Here is a 19,330-nt window from a genome sequence, read left to right on the forward strand (position 1 = left end):
GGAGGAGGGTTTCGACCAAAATAAGATGTAAGTGTTGGATGCGCAGGATGCAATTAAAAAAAAAGTCGCATACTAAAACAACATCAGAGAGCCTTTGAGATATTTTCCTAAAGAGCTGAAAAGCCGATGAATACTCAGAGCTTGTATGTAGGGCTACTTACTAAGGCGTAAGGGCGGGGAGGATTTGGTGATAACGGTAATCGAATTCCATGGTTAAAAGTAGGAGGGGTAGCGTTATGAAGCGAGACGTTCCAGTTAGAAGCAGCAGATTATACAATTCTTCAGCCACCTCATATCAGAAGTGATCCAGAAGCTCAGCTTGATGCACTTACATCTGCTTTTGAAGTAATCATACCGGTGCGAGAGGCAGAGATTGCATTTCTGATGTCGCAGCAGAGAAGAAGTGAGTCACTGCTTTAATTTTCTCACTGACTATTTAAGGAGTTCACAACGGCCATAAGACAAGAAAAAAGAGAAGGAATAGATTGCTTCAAGGAGGAAAGATTGAGGGACCAATATGCCTATGGAGTGAGAGATCCAGAACTTCGCAGAGAGATGTTTAGGTTCATAGCGCAACATCCCCAGATAAGTTTTCAAAGTCTACGAAACTATGCATTCAAGTTGGAGAACCAGAACAAAGATGCAGCTCGAGCTCAAGAGCAGTGGTCTGAGGTTCTCTTAGCGAAATTGGCCAAGTTAGTAAAGCAACTTGAAGAGATAAAGGGGTCAGGCTATAACAGTCTGCCAAGTTCAACTAACCCACTTTCTAGTCAACCACATAGTCAACGCAGACCATAACAAAGACACACGAAACATAGCAACCAAAACAGAAATCGGCCAACAGCACCGCCGGGTCTTGTGTGGTCAAGGACGAAGAAAGGATTCTTCCCATACACTGATGATGGATAACCAGTCTGCACCAACTGATGGGAGGCTGGACACGTAGGGCGTCAATGTCAGCCATCACCACAACTCAATCTGTGAGCAATAGTGAACCCATTGTTTCACAGCCAACCCACCAAGTAGAACAACGAACCAGTGAGCAACAAGCGGATGCAATGTACAATACAGATGCAAGTCACTCAATTCAAACATATCCCGCATCGAGGAATAGAAACTTTAAGGCTGGTCAGCCTAACCAGACCACACATGACAGACTCCGGAATACACATAGACAAAAAAGAATCTACAAGCAGTTGAACCAGCCACAAAGAAGAACTCGCTCACTACTCCCTACCACACTTTCTACAGCTTCCCAGACATCATGGGTCGAGAAAGACGTTAGTGTCAAAGAGCAACCAGACAGACCACTCTGTATGACCGATGGAACTAGCACGTTACAAGCTGGAAAGATGTTTGTCGTCCCAAAAGACACTGACAAGAAACAATTGTTTCGGTTTTCAGAAACCTACTAGGCTGAACGCCCCGGGACGGGTCGTTTCAAGCTAGGGGCTCTGTAGTGGAGTGGATACCTTTTCAGAAAACACCGACCACCCCGATATCCACGTGACCCTTCCCCCTAGATGGCACCTTGTGTCCGCGCATAACAAGGCAGACCAACGTGGGCACTGTCCATTCGACCGGCATCTCTTGTCGCTGTAGTGTCCGTACGTTACTGGACCTACGTCGTCTCCACTCCCTGTTTGTGCCTGGTTCTACACCGTGTGTTTATGTATGGCTGCAGATAATTGCATTTTACTTTTTTATGTTATATTGTAATTTTATTTGGTAGTCTACATAGAATATCGCTACCTCCGGATTTCGTCCATATTGTTGGACTATCGTTATTTTTAGGAAACCAGTATGTAAATGTTTCCATTTGTTGAATTGTGTACCTTTAGTATACCATACGAATTAGATCATATATAGAATGTTAAATGTCCATCTTGTTAATCTAATTCTACAACCAGTGTGTAGATACTGGCTTTTTATGAACCAGTTGTTCTATTTAATTGTTATCGTCTTATTTTTTATAATGTTTCGGGTGTTCCATATCTCTCTTGTGTTTGTATAAGAGATGGTTGGTTTACACTATATGATTTTCTTTTCGTTTTTTGTTAAGATTTAGTATTTAGACTTTGATGTTGTATGTAAGCTCCACATTTACAACCACATAATTCAATACTGTGATATTAGTTTCTCTTTTTGATATCAAACAAAATTAATTAATTACCAGATGAGAATTAACTAATTGTTTATTTTTTAGCGGCCCCAGAAGGAGGAAAAGACGCTTTTAGTTTTGTGTGGAATGTCTGTCCGTCCGTTCGTCCCATTTTGATCTCGCAAACTAGAAAAGATATTTAAAATCCGACATCATGATATTTTAGACCTTTCAAAGTTTTGATACAACGGGTACATTTTTCTTTTCTGAAAGTGAGAAATTAATTTTTTAAAATCAACTATGTAAGCAGTTTTTTTCATAAAAATACACAATTCTTACAATTATTCACTATGAATAGTAACAAACACGGGAGGCTATTTAGTAAGGGAGATGATAATTTACCATATTTTTAACACTTTTATGCATACTTTTATGCATACGGGTTTAGATTTTTTGTCAAAATATTATTTTTTTTACTAATTTATTGCTAAGTTATGTAAGTTCTGTCATTATTACTACCCGGTACTATATTTACAAAAAATGGTATTTTTTTTAAGAGAGAAAAATCTATTTAATATGCATATAAGTGGAATATAATTTAAAACAACAATTAATAATTAGTTGTTCATAATATCGCGTGAACTGTAGAGTGACACGGAAGCAACGAGACGCCTAATTAAGGATTTTTTAAAAATATTTTTGTACGAAATTGTTTTTTAATGAGGCTTTGAATAAGAGATTGACTCTTTACAATACAATTAGATCAATACGATAACGATAATCATTATATTAAATCAGGCCAGGTTCACATCTAACTTTACTTTCACCTATCCCTTGGTCTGCTGGACCGTTGAAGCACCAAGCAAGATCTGTCAAGCTTCTTTCTCCATTCTTCTCTGTCATTTGTCTTTGATAGAATTTCATTCGATATTCTTGCTGAAAATATTGAAACCTGCCTGGGTGGTTCACTTCGGGAGCTGATTTTGAGTTTGTGTTTCGACACAAACTTTCTTTGTAACCTTGTTTAAAAATGGATTTATGTTTTGAATAATAATGAATAACTGTGCAAAATTTCAACTTGATCCGAGATTGGATGTGAGAGAACTATCGTGTGCAAACTTTTTACCAGACAGACAAACAGACACGCTAAATTGAAATAAGCTTTGTAAAAAGATCTGTTCTTACTACGAGCGCTGAAGGAGTCATGCTAGCAGTTTTTGATGGTGTACTGCCTTGAAAATCTGTAGCATCGTAGACGAATGCGTCGACAAATCTGTTGTTTGGAGATATAAACATTGATATTTTCAACATATCCATTTGTGACTAAATTAAAATTTAAGTAATAAAAATTGTCATTGTAATTATCATAGGTTTAGGGGGTGAAGCTAAAATAATCCCCTCCCCAGTATCTATATGGCAGATGATGTAAAGGTCAAATGTTTCTGTGGTCCACGTTGAACGAGGGTGTCATGTGCCCAGCACAATGACCAACCGCCTTTACTCTTCGCCCAAATAAGTTCAGGTACTCAGTAGGGTTGGGTGGACTCAGAGGAGCCCTAAAGATCCCAAATATCTTCATCAGGAATTAAACCTGGACTCCTCAGTTCGTAAACCAAGCCAACAACCGCGACTCCACCCCTCACCCAAGGATAACAATAATATGGAGATAGAAACATGAAACAGAGACGTCCTCGTATAACTTAACACCGTACCTTCATGGGGCATCTCAGGGTAGCAGATATCAGTTGGGAAAAGGCTGCAAACTCAGTGCAAACTGTGCTGGAGAAACTATTCAGACCCAATGCGCCGAACGGCGCAGAAGAAGAGTTTAACAATAATCAAATCCAACTATTCGAGTGATAAAATATACAACGGTGAAGAAGGATCTAAGTCTAATAGTAACAAAACCAACAATCCGAGTTATAAAGGATACAGCTGAAATTCGACCTTATGAACTATAAATGACACCATAGTATCTTAAAGATTCTTCATTGCACAGGATAGATCAACAAAATTAAAACATCATTCATTTGGGCTCATAATTACAAACGTCGAACACAAGGGCTAAGCGAACTGTAGAGTGGCACAGATAAGTTTTAAAATGGTCAAGTATATTAAAGAGTGGCTGCAGCATGCATGGTCGGGACGGCTGCTTGGTGTTGTGGTATGCGCTCTGGACTGTCATCTCGATAGTTTAAACATTTTTAAAAATTATCTTTTATTATGGAACAGAAATCTATATTATAAGCCCAAGGGCCATGACTGATTTGTGAGTCATCGGTACTTCCCCCACGAACTCGATTATTTTGTGTGTTGAAGCTGGAGGTAAATAAAAGAGACTAGAATTCTTGGGTGAGGGACGCAGCCAGAGTGAGAACAAATGAATGGGGTCAGACCAAAAGCAACATAGAGCTTATGAAATACTTCAATAGTGAATGAAGAAGCCGAAGAAAAGTAAAATTTTTTTTTAGGGGTAGTGACGAAGAAAGCTATAAATGATTGAAACTAGATTACGCAGACCAGAAGTCTGTGTTTGTTTGTGGGAGATCGATAAAAGCGGGCCGTTGTAATTCAACGTAACGAACTATAAATCAAGGGCCAAAATTATGTTAGGGGAGAGTTAAAATGGGGGAGGAGGGTTTCGACCAAAATAAGATGTAAGTGTTGGATGCGCAGGATGCAATTAAAAAAAAAGTCGCATACTAAAACAACATCAGAGAGCCTTTGAGATATTTTCCTAAAGAGCTGAAAAGCCGATGAATACTCAGAGCTTGTATGTAGGGCTACTTACTAAGGCGTAAGGGCGGGGAGGATTTGGTGATAACGGTAATCGAATTCCATGGTTAAAAGTAGGAGGGGTAGCGTTATGAAGCGAGACGTTAGTTAGAAGCAGCAGATTATACATTTCTAGTTTGTAAGGGGGAAGGCGGGTGGAGCGAAGAGTGGGGTATAGAAAAGTGATATCGAATTAGTAGGTCAGAAGTGTGTTTGGGAGGGCGTTTTAAAACTGGCCGCTCCAGTTAAACGTATCGCGATTTAGAATACTCTGGCCAATGAGAAAAGTTTGATTGAAAATATAACAAAAATACGGAAGGCCAACGTGATATTTGAGCAATACGATGTGCAGGATGTAACAAGTAAAAAAAAGTTCCAGGTAAAAAAAGATCACAGAGCCTATCGAATATTTCGAAATAACTGAAAAGCAGAAGAATAGTCAGATAAGTGTCAATAGGACTATTTGTTAAAATAGCCGGAGAGTGGTGGGGGCGGGGGGAGTGCTACTCGAATTTACGGGCGAGTCCAAGTTATAAGCATGAGGGTGTCCATGGCAAAATAAACAATATATACCCTGGGGACCAAATCACCGGACGTAGCCGTTGGTTAATGCTGGTCTTGTATAAGAGTGACCTACTATAAACGTACGATACCTGTACTGACAATCAGGTCCGGCCTAACGAATTGTGGGGCCCTATTTAATGGATGCTTGCGAGGCCCCTCCTCTCATTTCTTTTTAACAATAATAACTATTACTATTAATTAGATCACTATTACAACATTTATTATACAACATGTAAAGGAGGAACTCAAAATACAACTTTACAAGCGAACTGTTGCATATCTAAGTTATAATAACACAATATTAAAACGAATTTAAAAAAAATATCAGTTACTAAATAATATGACACATAATAATTTTAAAATGGGCCTTTCTTGCTTTTTCCCTAACAAAATTTGTTAGAAATGTTTCCTTGAGCATCATCTGTACTTCCTGCTAGTTCTTCTAAAGCATCACACACTTCTGTAGCTTGGAATCTTTACAGCTTTAAAACTGTCCATTCTACATTCCGATCGTGTTTCTGATAATAGTTGAAGCAAAAAGTGTGTATGTACGTTCGTGAATGTCTTTGTTCATAAGTTTCTGTATATGATCCTGCATAACTAGATTACATTTCCTTAGCAATTCAATGACACTAAGAAAATTGTCATTATGTGTATTTCCAATTTACTCCTGAGATCCACGGAATACCAAAGTTCTTTTCTTCTAAGAACTGTTCTTTTTTTTTTTTAACTAATAAAGAGTTTTGTAATAGGCATACCTGTTTTAAAAGCGTCATGGGTTAGGAATGTATTTAAACTTTCACTTACGGAGCTAGCGTCTTAGGAGTGTAGTTTAATTTGTCAAACATGGCAGGGCCCTTTAACAGAAAATCAAGTTTCCTTAAGCCTGAGTTTGCTTGTTCCTCTTTGAAAAGAGCACTTACTTCCTAACATGCAAATAAAGAAACAGATAAATGTACTTCTTGTATTTAAAATGATGTCATTGATAAATATCACTCTTAAAAGGGCATCTAGATCTAAAGCACTTGTACTGATAAATAAAATATTTTAAAAAATACTTTAAAAACACACACACACGTCTTAGAACTACATATGGTTTTAAGGTTAACACTAAATGTACACAAATGTATCTCATCTATTATACAAACACGATCTTAAATTATACGCTGAAACGGAACAAAAGCTACATAGTTTAATTAAGACAGTACAGATTCTCAGCGATGAAATTTGCATGTTCCTTGGCTTCGATATGTGTGGCATAAGTATTAAAAAGGGCAAAGCAGCCATTCATGATCATCATCATCATCTGTCCCTTGACTTTCACCGTAGGGCCTCTGTGACAGTTCGCGTAACCAAATCCCTCCACTTTCCCGGTCAGCAGCTGTTCTTAGCAGGATATCAAGAGAGAGGCCGGCCATTCTCTTATGTTATCCAGCCAGCTTTTCTTTAGACGCGACCGTTTCTTCGTGCTGCCTCCACTGGACCTTGTCATTACTAACAATAGATTTGATGAAGTTGAGGAATTTGAACTGAGCTCTGCTACGCTCGATATCTCTAAATATCTTGCAATCAAACAAAATTCCATGATAAACCATAAAAAATGAAAGGAGGAATTTCTTTGCAAAAATAAGCAAAGAGTTACTAAAGTCCCCAACGACAAACTGTCTAGCAATAGCCTCATCATTGCAATCCATTACTGGGCCGTCCGAGTACTCCATTTCACTTTTGGTGTCATAAATGGAGTGACAGCGACCTACATAATATTGAAAGACTCACGAGAAAACTATTAACCAAATTTCCATGTTTACATACCAAGTCTTCCACCATAAGCTTACACTTGCCCAGAAGAGATGGAGGCCATGTACTGCAGAGCATCTACAAATTATGTAAGATGCAAGTGTCTTAAATACGACCAACCTGCACGCTTCCAGCAATGAACTAGTTTCCTTCCTTAGCTAATACGTTGCTTCCAATTAATCTGATGTTGGTATTGGTTTAGGCGATGCACGACATGAAATTCAACAATGAAAGAAAAGGTAATCCACGGAAAATTCTCAGTTCTATTACATGGTGACAAGGCTGGTTCCTTAACATGGCTCAAAACAGGTCTCTCTCTACACTGAAACAGAAGGCTTTGTCACAGCAATTATGGGCCAAGTTATTAGGATTATGAAAAAGTGTTGCAGACCTGCCACATCACCTTCAATGAAGTTCATTGATCCAACGAACAGGCTTGGACACGGAGCTCTTCACCCCATGTCCTGTCTGAGGTCCCGAAGCAGTAAGGGCCATGAACCGAGTATGGGGACCGTACCGCGTACACAGCGCACCGCACCTCGGTCCTGGTCCAATCGCTATAAGTGGCCAAGGTCAGCGCTAATTATGGGCAGTTTAGCTCATATTTCTATACTATAACCCCCACGTTCCAAGCAGGTACCGCCACTCCAGTTAATGGGACACTAATATCGGCCCCCTTTGTGGAACGGTGTGGCGGACTTTTTGGACTGGGTTGCTGGCTTTTGTTCTATCCCAACGCCGAGTGAGATTTTAAACATCTCACCAGGGTATCCAGGGGTCATGTTTTGTCCCGTTCTTAGCCTCAACCTAGCTGAAACCTCCGTGTCTTATCACCAGAACATTCCTCAATGGGCGCTAATGAAGGAACGACAAAGAATGTTTGTTGCTCTGTAACAAATCTCAACCCTGGCTGTGCCAGAGCATTAATATGAGTTAATTTATTTAGTAATAATAATAATAATGATCATCTGCTGTGCTGGGATAGGCCTATTTTGACCGACAAAACGGTAGATTTTAATCACCATGTTCTGCTGTTTATTGATAAAAAGGATAAAAGCCGCTATCATTACTGACATCTCCTAATTTAAGAAAAACTGTGTTGGAAAAACAATGAAAATATGGGAACCTAGCCTTGGAGATTAAGCGTTTGTGGAAGTTATCTACAATAACAATATATACCATTGTCATATCAACCGAGGGGGATAATAACAATTAACCTCACTGATACCTTCAAGGCCCTTAACATTCCTAGGAACATTCTCGTTACCTGTCAGAGGGCGGTACTGCTGCAGACCTGCCACATCACCAGAAAATTCCACAGTGGAAACTGACAAAGAGACTACGATGAATTTTGTTTCCCTTTAATGAGCTTGACCAGGGCCAGAGAATAAATACTGGTTCGTTTCTAACATAATAACAATAATAATAATAATAATGAGCTATGACTGTTTCATAGCTGTGTCTGAAAATCAACTAGATTGGCAACTCCACCTAGCACAATGTATCACCTTGACCCATGTTTCTATAGTACTTGCATCCGAGTCGCTGATATCGCGGAGCAGTCCATCAAAAGTAAAGTTTCTTAAAGTCCCCGCAATCGCCATTTGCGTTGCCCTAAAATGTGGAGGTTCATAAAAAATGTATAAATATTAGATTATATTAGATTATTTCGTTCTCTCTCTCTTGCTCTCTCTCTCCCTCTCTCTCTCTGTATATATTTATAATCTGTTAGGCACTAAGTTTATATTTTAGTTAGGTAAAGACGCACCATAGCAGACGTATATAGTTGGGTTGGAGGCTTTTTAGCGACAGAAAATCCGTTAGCGATAGGATTCTATAGGGTAAAGACGTGTTTTATTGACAGAGACTTAGACTGTGGTCTTTTCATGGATTAAATAGTATCTTAATTGTGTTTCGAACTTATCTCTTTACTTGTTAAATTGATGTTGTCAGTCTGTGTTGTTACTTAATTACGCTGGAATACACCCGAACAAGAAACTCATATCATTACGAGGAAAGCGTAAACAGGGACAACTTGGCGCCACACTTTCACGGAGGACATCAGAACAGGTAGGAAGAGACTTCCTCGGGTATGCTATTCTGCCTCAACGTGGCACCCGGGTGGAAACGATTACTTGAGGAGGTAATTAGGCTAAATGAATAGCAAAACGAAACTCCTGTGGGAGTGTGCAAGGGAATGCGAGAGCTTTCCCATTTCACGGTGCGAAGTTGAAAGAGAGCTTCCGCGTCCCTGTCAATAATCCATGCGCCGTTCCTCAAGGGACCGTTACACTAATGGCGAGTCGTGCACGGTTAGCTTGGTACAACATAGGAAAATGGCGGAGGTTCCCGGTGTATTCGGCCTTCGGCCATGCATTCTAGTCCATGCACCCGGAGTGCCAGATATATTGGAAATAGCAATGCTTTACATAGGCATTGACTTGGATCTCTTCCAGACAGAACGGTTATGTTCAAGCAGGCTTACATAGGCATTGACTTGGATATCTTCCAGACAGAACGGTTATGTTCAAGCAGGCTTACATGCCTAGAGCTCGAAGAGCCTTCGGCTCAGCTCTTTAGACAATCAAACGGAAGAGCTTCAGGCATTACTAGTGACAGATTTTTGTGGAAGCAACTTACTGCCCAATGCGCCGAATGTGGCGGGAAATCTAAGTAAGCAAGAATAGCAGATTAGGTTTTTGAAATAAAACTTTTTAATAGTAGGATAATGCACTGGCATTCAATACCGGAAATAGTGCTTGACGGCGGGGTTCCGCCCCGAAAGCCGCTGAGAGAGCTCACAGCGTTCCCCAGACACCCTTGCTGGCAAGGGCGGGGAGTCTACAATTTTTCAACTAACTCGTGGAAGAACCTACAATAAACATCTTCCGAAAGTATGAAGGGTCAGAATGTAATAAATATTAATTATGTACACACATAACCATAGGCCACAGAAACAGATGACCTTTACATCATCTGCCCTGTAGACCTCAAGGTCTGAAAGGGGAACTTTTATGTAGGCCTACACACAAACACACACATATATATTTTGGCCCGGAAGGGGGGGGGGCATTGGGGGGGGGATTTACCCCATCCTTAGTAATCCTTATATTATTTCTGCTTCAACTGCTGCTTTAACTGCTATTGTTGTGAGTTAGTCAGTGTAATTTAATGAATAGAGTTGAGTTAGTTTTTTGGATTTGGTTGTCAGATGGTATTATTGGCATTGGTTTATTTTTTTATTTTTTTTATTAATATTAAATAAAGTATATATGTTTATGTGGTATGAATTAAATTTGTTTCTTGATTTTTTAATAGTTTAGATTAGTTAGTTTAGATTAGTTTAGTTGTGCTGTCTGGTTGCTTAGGCTGCTCTAGCCCCTTGGTCTCAGGCTGAGGTGCACAGATCAAACCCACCCAGTAGCGCTACCATCTGTCTACTGTTTGTAAATAAATTCTTGTTAGCACTTCGCTCGACCCACTAACAGAAAACTGGCTGAGTCAAAAGTGGGATGGCTGTTATTAAAATCTAGTTAGCATGAGACCTAGACCTGACCTACAGCCAGCCGACCTGCTAACACATGGGCGTAGCCATGATTTTTTTCGGGGGGGGGGGAGTTTGGAGGGATTTTTTTCTCCCCTCCCTCCCTCCCCCCGCAAAAAAAATATATTTATATATATGTATGTGTGTGTATGTGTGTACATAATCTTTATTACATTCTGACCTTTCATTCTATCGGAAGACGTTTATTGTACCCTAGAATAGGTTCTTCCTGGAGTTAGTGGAAAAAAATGTAGACTCTTCGGTCAGCAAGCTCACAGCGCTCCCCCGCCGCCAAACACTATTTCTGGTACTGAAAGCCAACAAAATGCATATTCTGACGTATCTACAGTGCATTTTCCTGCTATTAAAAAGTTTTATTTCAAAAACCTAATGTTCTATTCTTACTGACTTAGACCCTCCGGGGCCATTCGGCGCATTTGCCGTCAAGCTTTTTCCACAAAAATCTGTCACTGGTAATGTCTGAAGCCACTTCCCACCTGCTCTGAGGACCTCCATGAATGTGTGGCGCCAAGTTGTACTTAATAGGATGTCATCGCAACTCTTATACTCAAAACCCCCTGGTAGGGGGTTTTAAACTCAAAACCCGCTGGTAGGGGGTTTTAAACTCAAAACCCCCTGGTAGGGTTTTAAACTCAAAACCCCCTGGTAAGGGGTTTTAAACTCAAAAACCCTTGGCTGTAATGGGGCAAGTGATGGTTTAGTATTAAAATCTCACCTAAAATAAACAAAATCAAAGCAAAAAATCAGTCACTAAATTCGGATCCAGCCTGCGGGTGGGGATTTCATTTCGAGGGGGGTGGGGTTCTGGCTACGCCCATGTGCTAACCTATAGTATATGTAAGTTTGAGACTGGTTAGGGTTAGGGACTGTTAGAGACTGATAACAGATTTAGAACTAGAACTATATTAACTCTTTTTCTCCGTAATTATTTACCACATTCTGGTGGAATCAACGTTGGTATCGTCAGTTAGGAGAGAAAGAGTTAATATTAAACTCTCATTGAAATAAAACGTAAAATTAATCTGTTTTAAAATCTTTAGAAATTCAACAAACCTTACAAGATCACCAGTAGCCCCTCTAGCTTTTGTCAAGTCCATAAATACCTTCGTACTGTGGTCATCGACATTTGCTATGATTCTGAGATGTCTGTTAAGTATTTTCATCTCACTGATGATGCGTGTTTGGCTAGAAGAAGATGCAGTTCAGTTTTTATAAACTAAATTTTATGAGTAAAAAAACAACATACACACATACATGAAATTAAAAAGACAAATCTTTGATTAAAACTTAATTTACAGTACTGACTACTAAATCTAGTTGAAATCTAATAATTTTTTAAACACATTAGAATGACTATTTCAAACCGACATACTTCCAGTTTATTTTAGTTAAATCTACTTGTTTTTGGGAGGCGCGGTGGCTGAGAGGTAAAGCACTTTGCCTCCGAACTGAGGGTTCCGGGTTCAAATCCTAGTGAAGACTGGGATTTTCAATTTCGAGATCTTTAGGGCTTCTCTGAGTCCACCCAGCTCTAATGGGTACCTAACATTTGGGGAAAAGTAAAAGCGATTGGTTTTTGTATTGGCCACATGACACCATCGTTAACAGAAGCAGATGACCCTCACATCATCCGCCCTATAAATCGCATATGTTAAATACCCATTAGAGCTGGGTCGATTCAGAGACGCCCGAAGATTCCGAAATTAAACATCACAGTCTTCGCCAGGATTTGAACCCCGGAGCCCGGTTCAGAATCCAAGCGCTTTACCGCTTAGCCGCCGCGCCTCCTTTTTTCACATTTTATAATGGCTTTATATTTTGAAATCCTGCAATGCGACAGTCCATACTGGTGAAAATAAAAGACATTTTCTAAAGATTAATAATTTAAAAAAATATATGAAAGAGTAATTATCACCTCCCCTTCTTTTTAATCATTTTAAAAGTAGAGATCATACTGAGCGGATTCCATTTTGGTTGGAACAAGGCGGCGCTCGGAACAGAGCTAAGGCCAAAGCTAGGGTTAGGGGATCAAAACCAGAAATACTAAAATACCATCGAGAGCTTCCTCGAGAAATGCGGAATCTGCACACTTGACTAGAGAATGCTAGCCCACGATCGCTCCTTACGGCCCGGAGATGTAACTAACAGGGTTACAAAGTAAGGAGACAGAAGCCAGCATAGATTTAAAAATAAAAAGAAGCAAAATCAGCCCATAATGAAATAGACCCAACCTACTATTCTCTTTAACCATGACCTAAGGGTTTATCCGATTTGATTTTGTAGTGCTGCTATTTTAATTGTGGTAGTTAAAATATTTTAAATGCCAATATAAATGTAATTTTAGCCTTTTTTTTTTAACTATTTGGAAGTCAACATTTCAATATTGTGAAGAGGCAAAAGCTGAGCTGGTTTGTTCCTATTATAAGACATCACTGTTAAAAGTCATCCTTCAAGATACATGAGTAGGAGGGAGGGGAACAACGAAATAGTTGTCCAAAGAAACGTTGGCAGGACAAAGTAAAAGAAGGACCTATGTCCTGCTGAGACAAGCTGCTGACCGGGAAAAGTGGAAGGATTTGGTTACGGCCGGTTACGCGAACTGTCAAAGCACCCCTACGATGAAAGTCAAGGGACAGAGGATAATAATGAAGACGATGATTTGAAAGGGATTTTAAAAAATCGTCCTGAAATTAACATAAGTAACATAACATAAGTAACATAACATAACATAAGTAACATAAGTAACATAACATAACATAAGTAACATAACATAACATAAGTAACATAACATAACATAAGTAACATAACATAAGTAACATAACATAAATAACATAACATAACATAACATAAGTAACATAACATAACATAAGTTACATAACATAACATAAGTAACATAACATAAGTAACATAACATAACATAAGTCAGGACAGAAGACTCAAAAGTAAAGTAGCAATTATACATAAAACACTGAACCATAATCTTTAAATACAAAAACAAAATGTAATAAAAATAATCATAAATATACATAGATAAAGGCACATTCCTCATCCCATATGCTAGGACAAATTTGTAGAAATACTCCTTCTTCCCAAGTACTATTAGAGCATGGAATGGCTTGCCTGAGCTAGCCAGGAAAACCAGTGACTTGGCAGAATTTAAGTCATTTGTTAATATGCATGACTGAATGCATGACGCGTAGGACGTAATCATCTTCTTTTTTGAAGTGACGTCTGTATTATATAAGATAAGTAACATAAGTAACATAACATAAGTAACATAACATTACATAAGTAACATAAAATAACATAAGTAATGATTTGTAACTGAAATTATAACCTCAGAAACTTACGTTATGATAAATGATTGATAAAATTCAAAATAATGCAAGCCAGTAATGACAATATCTGTACATGCTGATTGATGAAACGTCAAGGCCTTGAACTTGCTGAAATCTATATAGCACAATATCCTCTTGCATTTACCTAATTGAATACAGTTAAATTCTGGGTTAACAGACTATACCATCTCTTTCGTTATTAGAACAAAACAAAGATTGTTGTTGATATAGACAGATATGTTTAGATAGAGTTTTGCAGAAAAGGCAAGAATTGATCTTGCAGATTTTACTTTTAACAAAGAAGAACGAAAATATTATTGATCCAAACCCTTATAGCCCTGAACAAAAAAAAAACACGTATAAATTACACAATACTAAATCTGTGCGGTTAGAAATAGTTTACCAGCTCTTTTGGTTTAACGTAATCTCAAGCTTTTCGCTTTCTCAAGGCGCTGTGATCCTATCACTGGTCTGGACCAGTTGAGGGAGGGAAGAAGGGGGTATCTGGGCGCTGTGATCCTATCACTGGTCTGGACCAGTTGGGGGAGGGAAGAAGGGGGTATCTGGGCGCTGTGATCCTATCACTGGTCTGGACCAGTTGGGAGAGGGAAGAAGGGGGTATCTGGGCGCTGTGATCCTATCACTGGTCTGGACCAGTTGGGGGAGGGAAGAAGGGGGTATGTGGGCGCTGTGATCCTATCACTGGTCTGGACCAGTTGGGGGAGGGAAGAAGGGGGTATCTGGGCGCTGTGATCCTATCACTGGTCTGGACCAGTTGGGAACGTGGGGGAGGGAAGAAGGGGGTATCTGGGAGAGTGTAATTGTAATAGCTATTTAAATACATAAAAAAAAAACACGTTGAACCCTGGGCTCAAGCCTCTTTAAGGAATATAATTTTAATTAGGATGCACTATTATATACGCTTTTTTTGTTAATTTTTGTTTTGTGTGGTTTCACAGGAATCCCCCTTTTTTTTTCTTCCAAAATAACGGCTTACATTACAAATCTAAAAGGAGGATTGGTGAAATGCGGGCAGTTTCAATGAAGGTGCAAACAAAAAATGACTGGACTCTGTACAAAATATGTGAGTGTTATTTCATAGAAAAAAAAAAGAGCCCCGGCCAAATAGTGTTACTAGGACCCAGTGGCGTAGCTAGGGTGGGAGGAATTAACGGACCCAGGAATTGTAATGGGAGGGGGCGCTTACTTTGTGGGCATTTCTATTAATAAGTACAAAAAGGAAAGGTTCATGGCAAAAAAAAAAAGACTTGAAACAAATCAACTGGCGTAGCCGGTGGGTAATACTAGTATTTTATAGATTATCGCTGCCACCCTTTTAATAAGAACATTTGGTACAAAAATTATATTACCAAAATCGTTCATCACATTGGCGCTTTTGATTGGAGCATCGCATAATACTTCATAGAAAGGTCTGCATTTTGACGTCTGAAAGTAGTAACAAAACAAAAACTTTCCTCCTTTAAGAATGTGACATTCTCGACAACTCAGGAATGATGGATTCAAATTATTTTTTTTTATCTCGCCCCGATTCCCCCTCTAAGAAAACAAATCCTGTTGAAGCAAATAGATAAATCCACTAACAGTTTTTAAATTCTAACAATAGGCCTATAGATCCAGACTTAGAAGACGGTACCCGAAATGTCCTGAATGTCTCTTGATTTAATTCACTACTACTTAATTAATACAGAGGTTACATGTAAGAATACCCGAAAACGTGTCTGTTCAAGATAAAGATTGTGTAGACCAAATTAAATTTTAGAATGGCGCTCGCAGAATTTTTTGCAAGAAGTGCAAGTTGCAACCGATGGCTTAAAGTGTGACATCGAAGGTGTCGCTCAAAGTCGTAGCTTGAACTTTCTTCTTATGGAGAATATCAAAGAAAAGACCCCCCCCCCCCTTTTTCCCTATACCTCTGTGATATTAATTGCATTGTAAATGCTTGTTTCTGGAAATAAAAAAATAAACAAGTAAACAAACTATTTACATTACACGTTGTTTATCCGTACGGCTAATGCCTCCGTACGGTCGATCAAACAATTTCTTCTTGTCGCGATGTACAAGTTGGTATTCAAAACACGATTCAGTGCGTTGTTAACAGCAACTAGACTTCTGAATTCTTCATGTCCCAGTTCTAGCTCGTCTTAGGATGCAGACAAAACAGGTTGAACTCAACAGGATCATTTCTCGAAAAACGGAAGACTTTAATGAAAAAACTAGCGAATCAAGAAACATAACGAAATGCCATGTTCTGATATAGATTTAACTCTCAAAAGACTAGTGTGGTTTTGCTCGGTGTGTCGGTCGACTGCAAAATCCTCGGCAGCATCAATACCTAGTTTGTCTGCCAGCCGTTTCGCCTTACTCAGGATGTCATCCCTGAAGTGTTTCTCAGCATGGTCACGGTGAGTTTTGATTATGTCATTGAGCTGCTGATGTGCTATTGAGTTGCCAACATGTTACGTTTGACAGACTGCAACATCTGGGCAACTGGTTCAAGAACGGATGAATAATTAACAACAATGAAAAGACCAATCAGAAACGTACTTGAGGAGCTGGCACTAACACGTGTAGTTTGTCTGATTTCACCAGCAGCCATTATTCAAAGATCCGACAGTCAAAGATCTTCTCAAAGTTGTGACTGAAAGCGCGAATTGATTTGTATTTTTAGTCCATCGTGTCTCACACAAAAGAGATACATTTAGTACCAACGCTCTTCGATTGAGACTGCCAAGTGAGGAAATTGATAATGCTCTTGCTGACATCAACAGCATAACGTATATTCTAAAACTGATTCAGGTCTTTGACAACAGAGTTAAGTCTGTGAAACACCCAGTGACTACAGTACAGTGACTACCGTATCAACAGACCCACCAAATGCAGTTAATTCTTGTTGCTGCTGCTAGTATTTTTAATTTGGATGAAAGAAGAGAAAAAAAAAAACACTGTCCCACTACACAATAATAGAATTCTTAAAGAGTTCCCTCCCTCCAATTAGAGATAGCATTGAAAAACATACCAAACAGAGCTGAAGGAATAAATGAAATATCTTCTAAAAACCCAATACCCCAACAAGCAATGGATCAGAGTTTACACAGATGGATCCTTTCAAAATCCAACACTAATTGAGGAGTTGGCATACTAATTGAATGGCCAAATGGAGAAAAACTGGAAAAGTCAATTGCAACTGGTGATCTCTCAGACAGCTATAGAGCAGAAAGGCAAGCACTGGAACTAGCAGCTACCACACTAATAAACGACCCATGTACACCAAACAGCCAAACTGACCGATACCTCAACAGTCATTCAAAACCTGAGAAACTCGGATACTTCCTATATAAAGCAACTCAGGACAGCCCATGTAAACCTTAGCATTAACAGCAAGAAAACTATTCTTCAATGGGTTCCAGCACACATTGAATTAGAAGACAATGAAAAAGCAGACATACTGGCCAAAGATGGAAGAAGGAACAAAGAAATGAACATTTCTCTCTACCCAGAAAAAAATGATGAAAATGATAGAGTGTAGAATAGATGAGAATTGGACCAGTTCACATTCCAAGTACAAGAGAAAGGACGCTTATTATAAGCTATCTCGACACGAGCAACGCATACTTTTTCGACTCAGAACCGGACACAACAGAATAAGACAACATATGTTCCGGAAGCTTAAAGTCGGGACGAGAGAAACAAGGGAATGATGACCATATCCTTCAAAGCTTCATACTTTATCAAGAGGCCCGAACAAGACTCTGGACCCAAAATCCTCCTATAGAAGAAAAACTATACGGAGAACTGTCTGATCTGGAAACCACTGCGCGGCTCATCTTAGATATAGTATTACTGATCTGAACCCTCCGACATGTCAAATGTGAACGAAGATGATGAAGAAGAAGAATTGACAACAAAGTTAACTAGCTCAGTGGATAGTGCATCCATCGTAAAGGCTCGAGAGCTCAAGTTTGAATTCAGAGCCAAGCAATTTTTAAAACTTACTTCCTTATCAAACAAATGCATTCTTGGGCATTGAAAATGAATAGGTTTTTGAGGAATAGTGCAGTTGAAGAAACATGCACAATCAGATGAATCACAGTTTAAGGAGCTCATTTTCATCGAATCGCAACCTGAAAGGGATAATAGATCTAGTCAATTGGAACAAAAAAAAAAGAATAAAACATAAAAAGCAAATATCCATAAAAAAAAAGAAAAAAAGAAAGGTTTAGTAGCAAACAAAAATGGTTGAAGTAAACAAAAAACGTTTTAAGAAAACAACGTAGACCAAACAAAAAACAACAAAAACAAAACCAACAAAGCTTCAAGAAAAGATGCTTAAAACGAAGTGTACCGATATTCAATAAAGGGAATAAATAAAAGGCAAAGACGAATTATTTCTAAAAGTAAAACATTTTTTGGAGATAGCAAAATTTAAATTTAAACAGACTTTTGTTCTGAATATTGATCTAAAACAACATTTTTGAATGACTCACTATTAGCTGCTAACACAGGTCCAACGAGGTAGGCAAAGCAAATCAAAGCTGTCACCTGCTGAGCAAGTAACAAAACTATGTTAGACAGTTAGTATAGAGACGCACCATAGTTGACAGACATTTAGTGACGTCACGTATTAGTGGGTTCTAGTGTACTAACGGCTCCCGAAAAGCGAAAAGACGCGATTAGTTTTGTGTGAAATGTCTGTCCGTCTGTTCGTCCCGTTTAGATCACGTCAACTAGAAAAGATAGTGAAAATCCGACATCATAATATTTTATTCCATGTAAACTACTGATGCAACGGCTACTTTTTTCCTTTGTAAAAGCGAAAAATCTCATTTTTAAATCACTTATGCAAGCAGTTTTTTTTTCATAAAAATACACCATTTTTACAACTATTCACTATTAATAATAACAAATACGGGAGGCTCTTTAGGAGGGAAGGCGACTAACAACCATATTTTTAACACATTTATGCAAATGGTTTTAGATTTTTTGTTAAAAAATATTTTCTTTTACTTTAATATTGCTACGTTATATAAGTTCTGTCCTATTAACTACTAAATTTACCCAAAAATAATGTTCACTTTTTTTATTGAGAAAAAAATTTATCTAGTATACATATATGTTGGACATAATTTAAAACAACAATTAATAATCAGGTTTTCATATTATTGCGCGAAC

At 38.6% G+C, this 19,330-nt stretch overlaps 1 protein-coding gene across 1 annotated transcript in view; it reads right to left on the reverse strand.

Moving 5' to 3' along the window:
- Positions 1-19,330, reverse strand: part of LOC106068920 (chitotriosidase-1-like) — a 39,386-nt gene that overhangs the window by 4,923 nt on the left and 15,133 nt on the right. Inside the window, exons 3-10 of the mRNA XM_056028428.1 lie at positions 18,646-18,703; positions 18,155-18,282; positions 15,511-15,586; positions 14,153-14,285; positions 11,856-11,987; positions 8,746-8,851; positions 6,248-6,366; positions 3,287-3,374 (exon numbers count right to left, since the gene is read on the reverse strand). Coding sequence (XP_055884403.1) covers positions 3,287-3,374; positions 6,248-6,366; positions 8,746-8,851; positions 11,856-11,987; positions 14,153-14,285; positions 15,511-15,586; positions 18,155-18,282; positions 18,646-18,703 — 840 coding nt within the window. The remainder of the gene's footprint in view (positions 1-3,286; positions 3,375-6,247; positions 6,367-8,745; positions 8,852-11,855; positions 11,988-14,152; positions 14,286-15,510; positions 15,587-18,154; positions 18,283-18,645; positions 18,704-19,330) is intronic.

The sequence above is a fragment of the Biomphalaria glabrata genome, chromosome 5, assembly GCF_947242115.1.
Source record: "Biomphalaria glabrata chromosome 5, xgBioGlab47.1, whole genome shotgun sequence".
In the NCBI taxonomy this organism is placed as follows: Eukaryota; Metazoa; Mollusca; class Gastropoda; family Planorbidae; genus Biomphalaria; species Biomphalaria glabrata.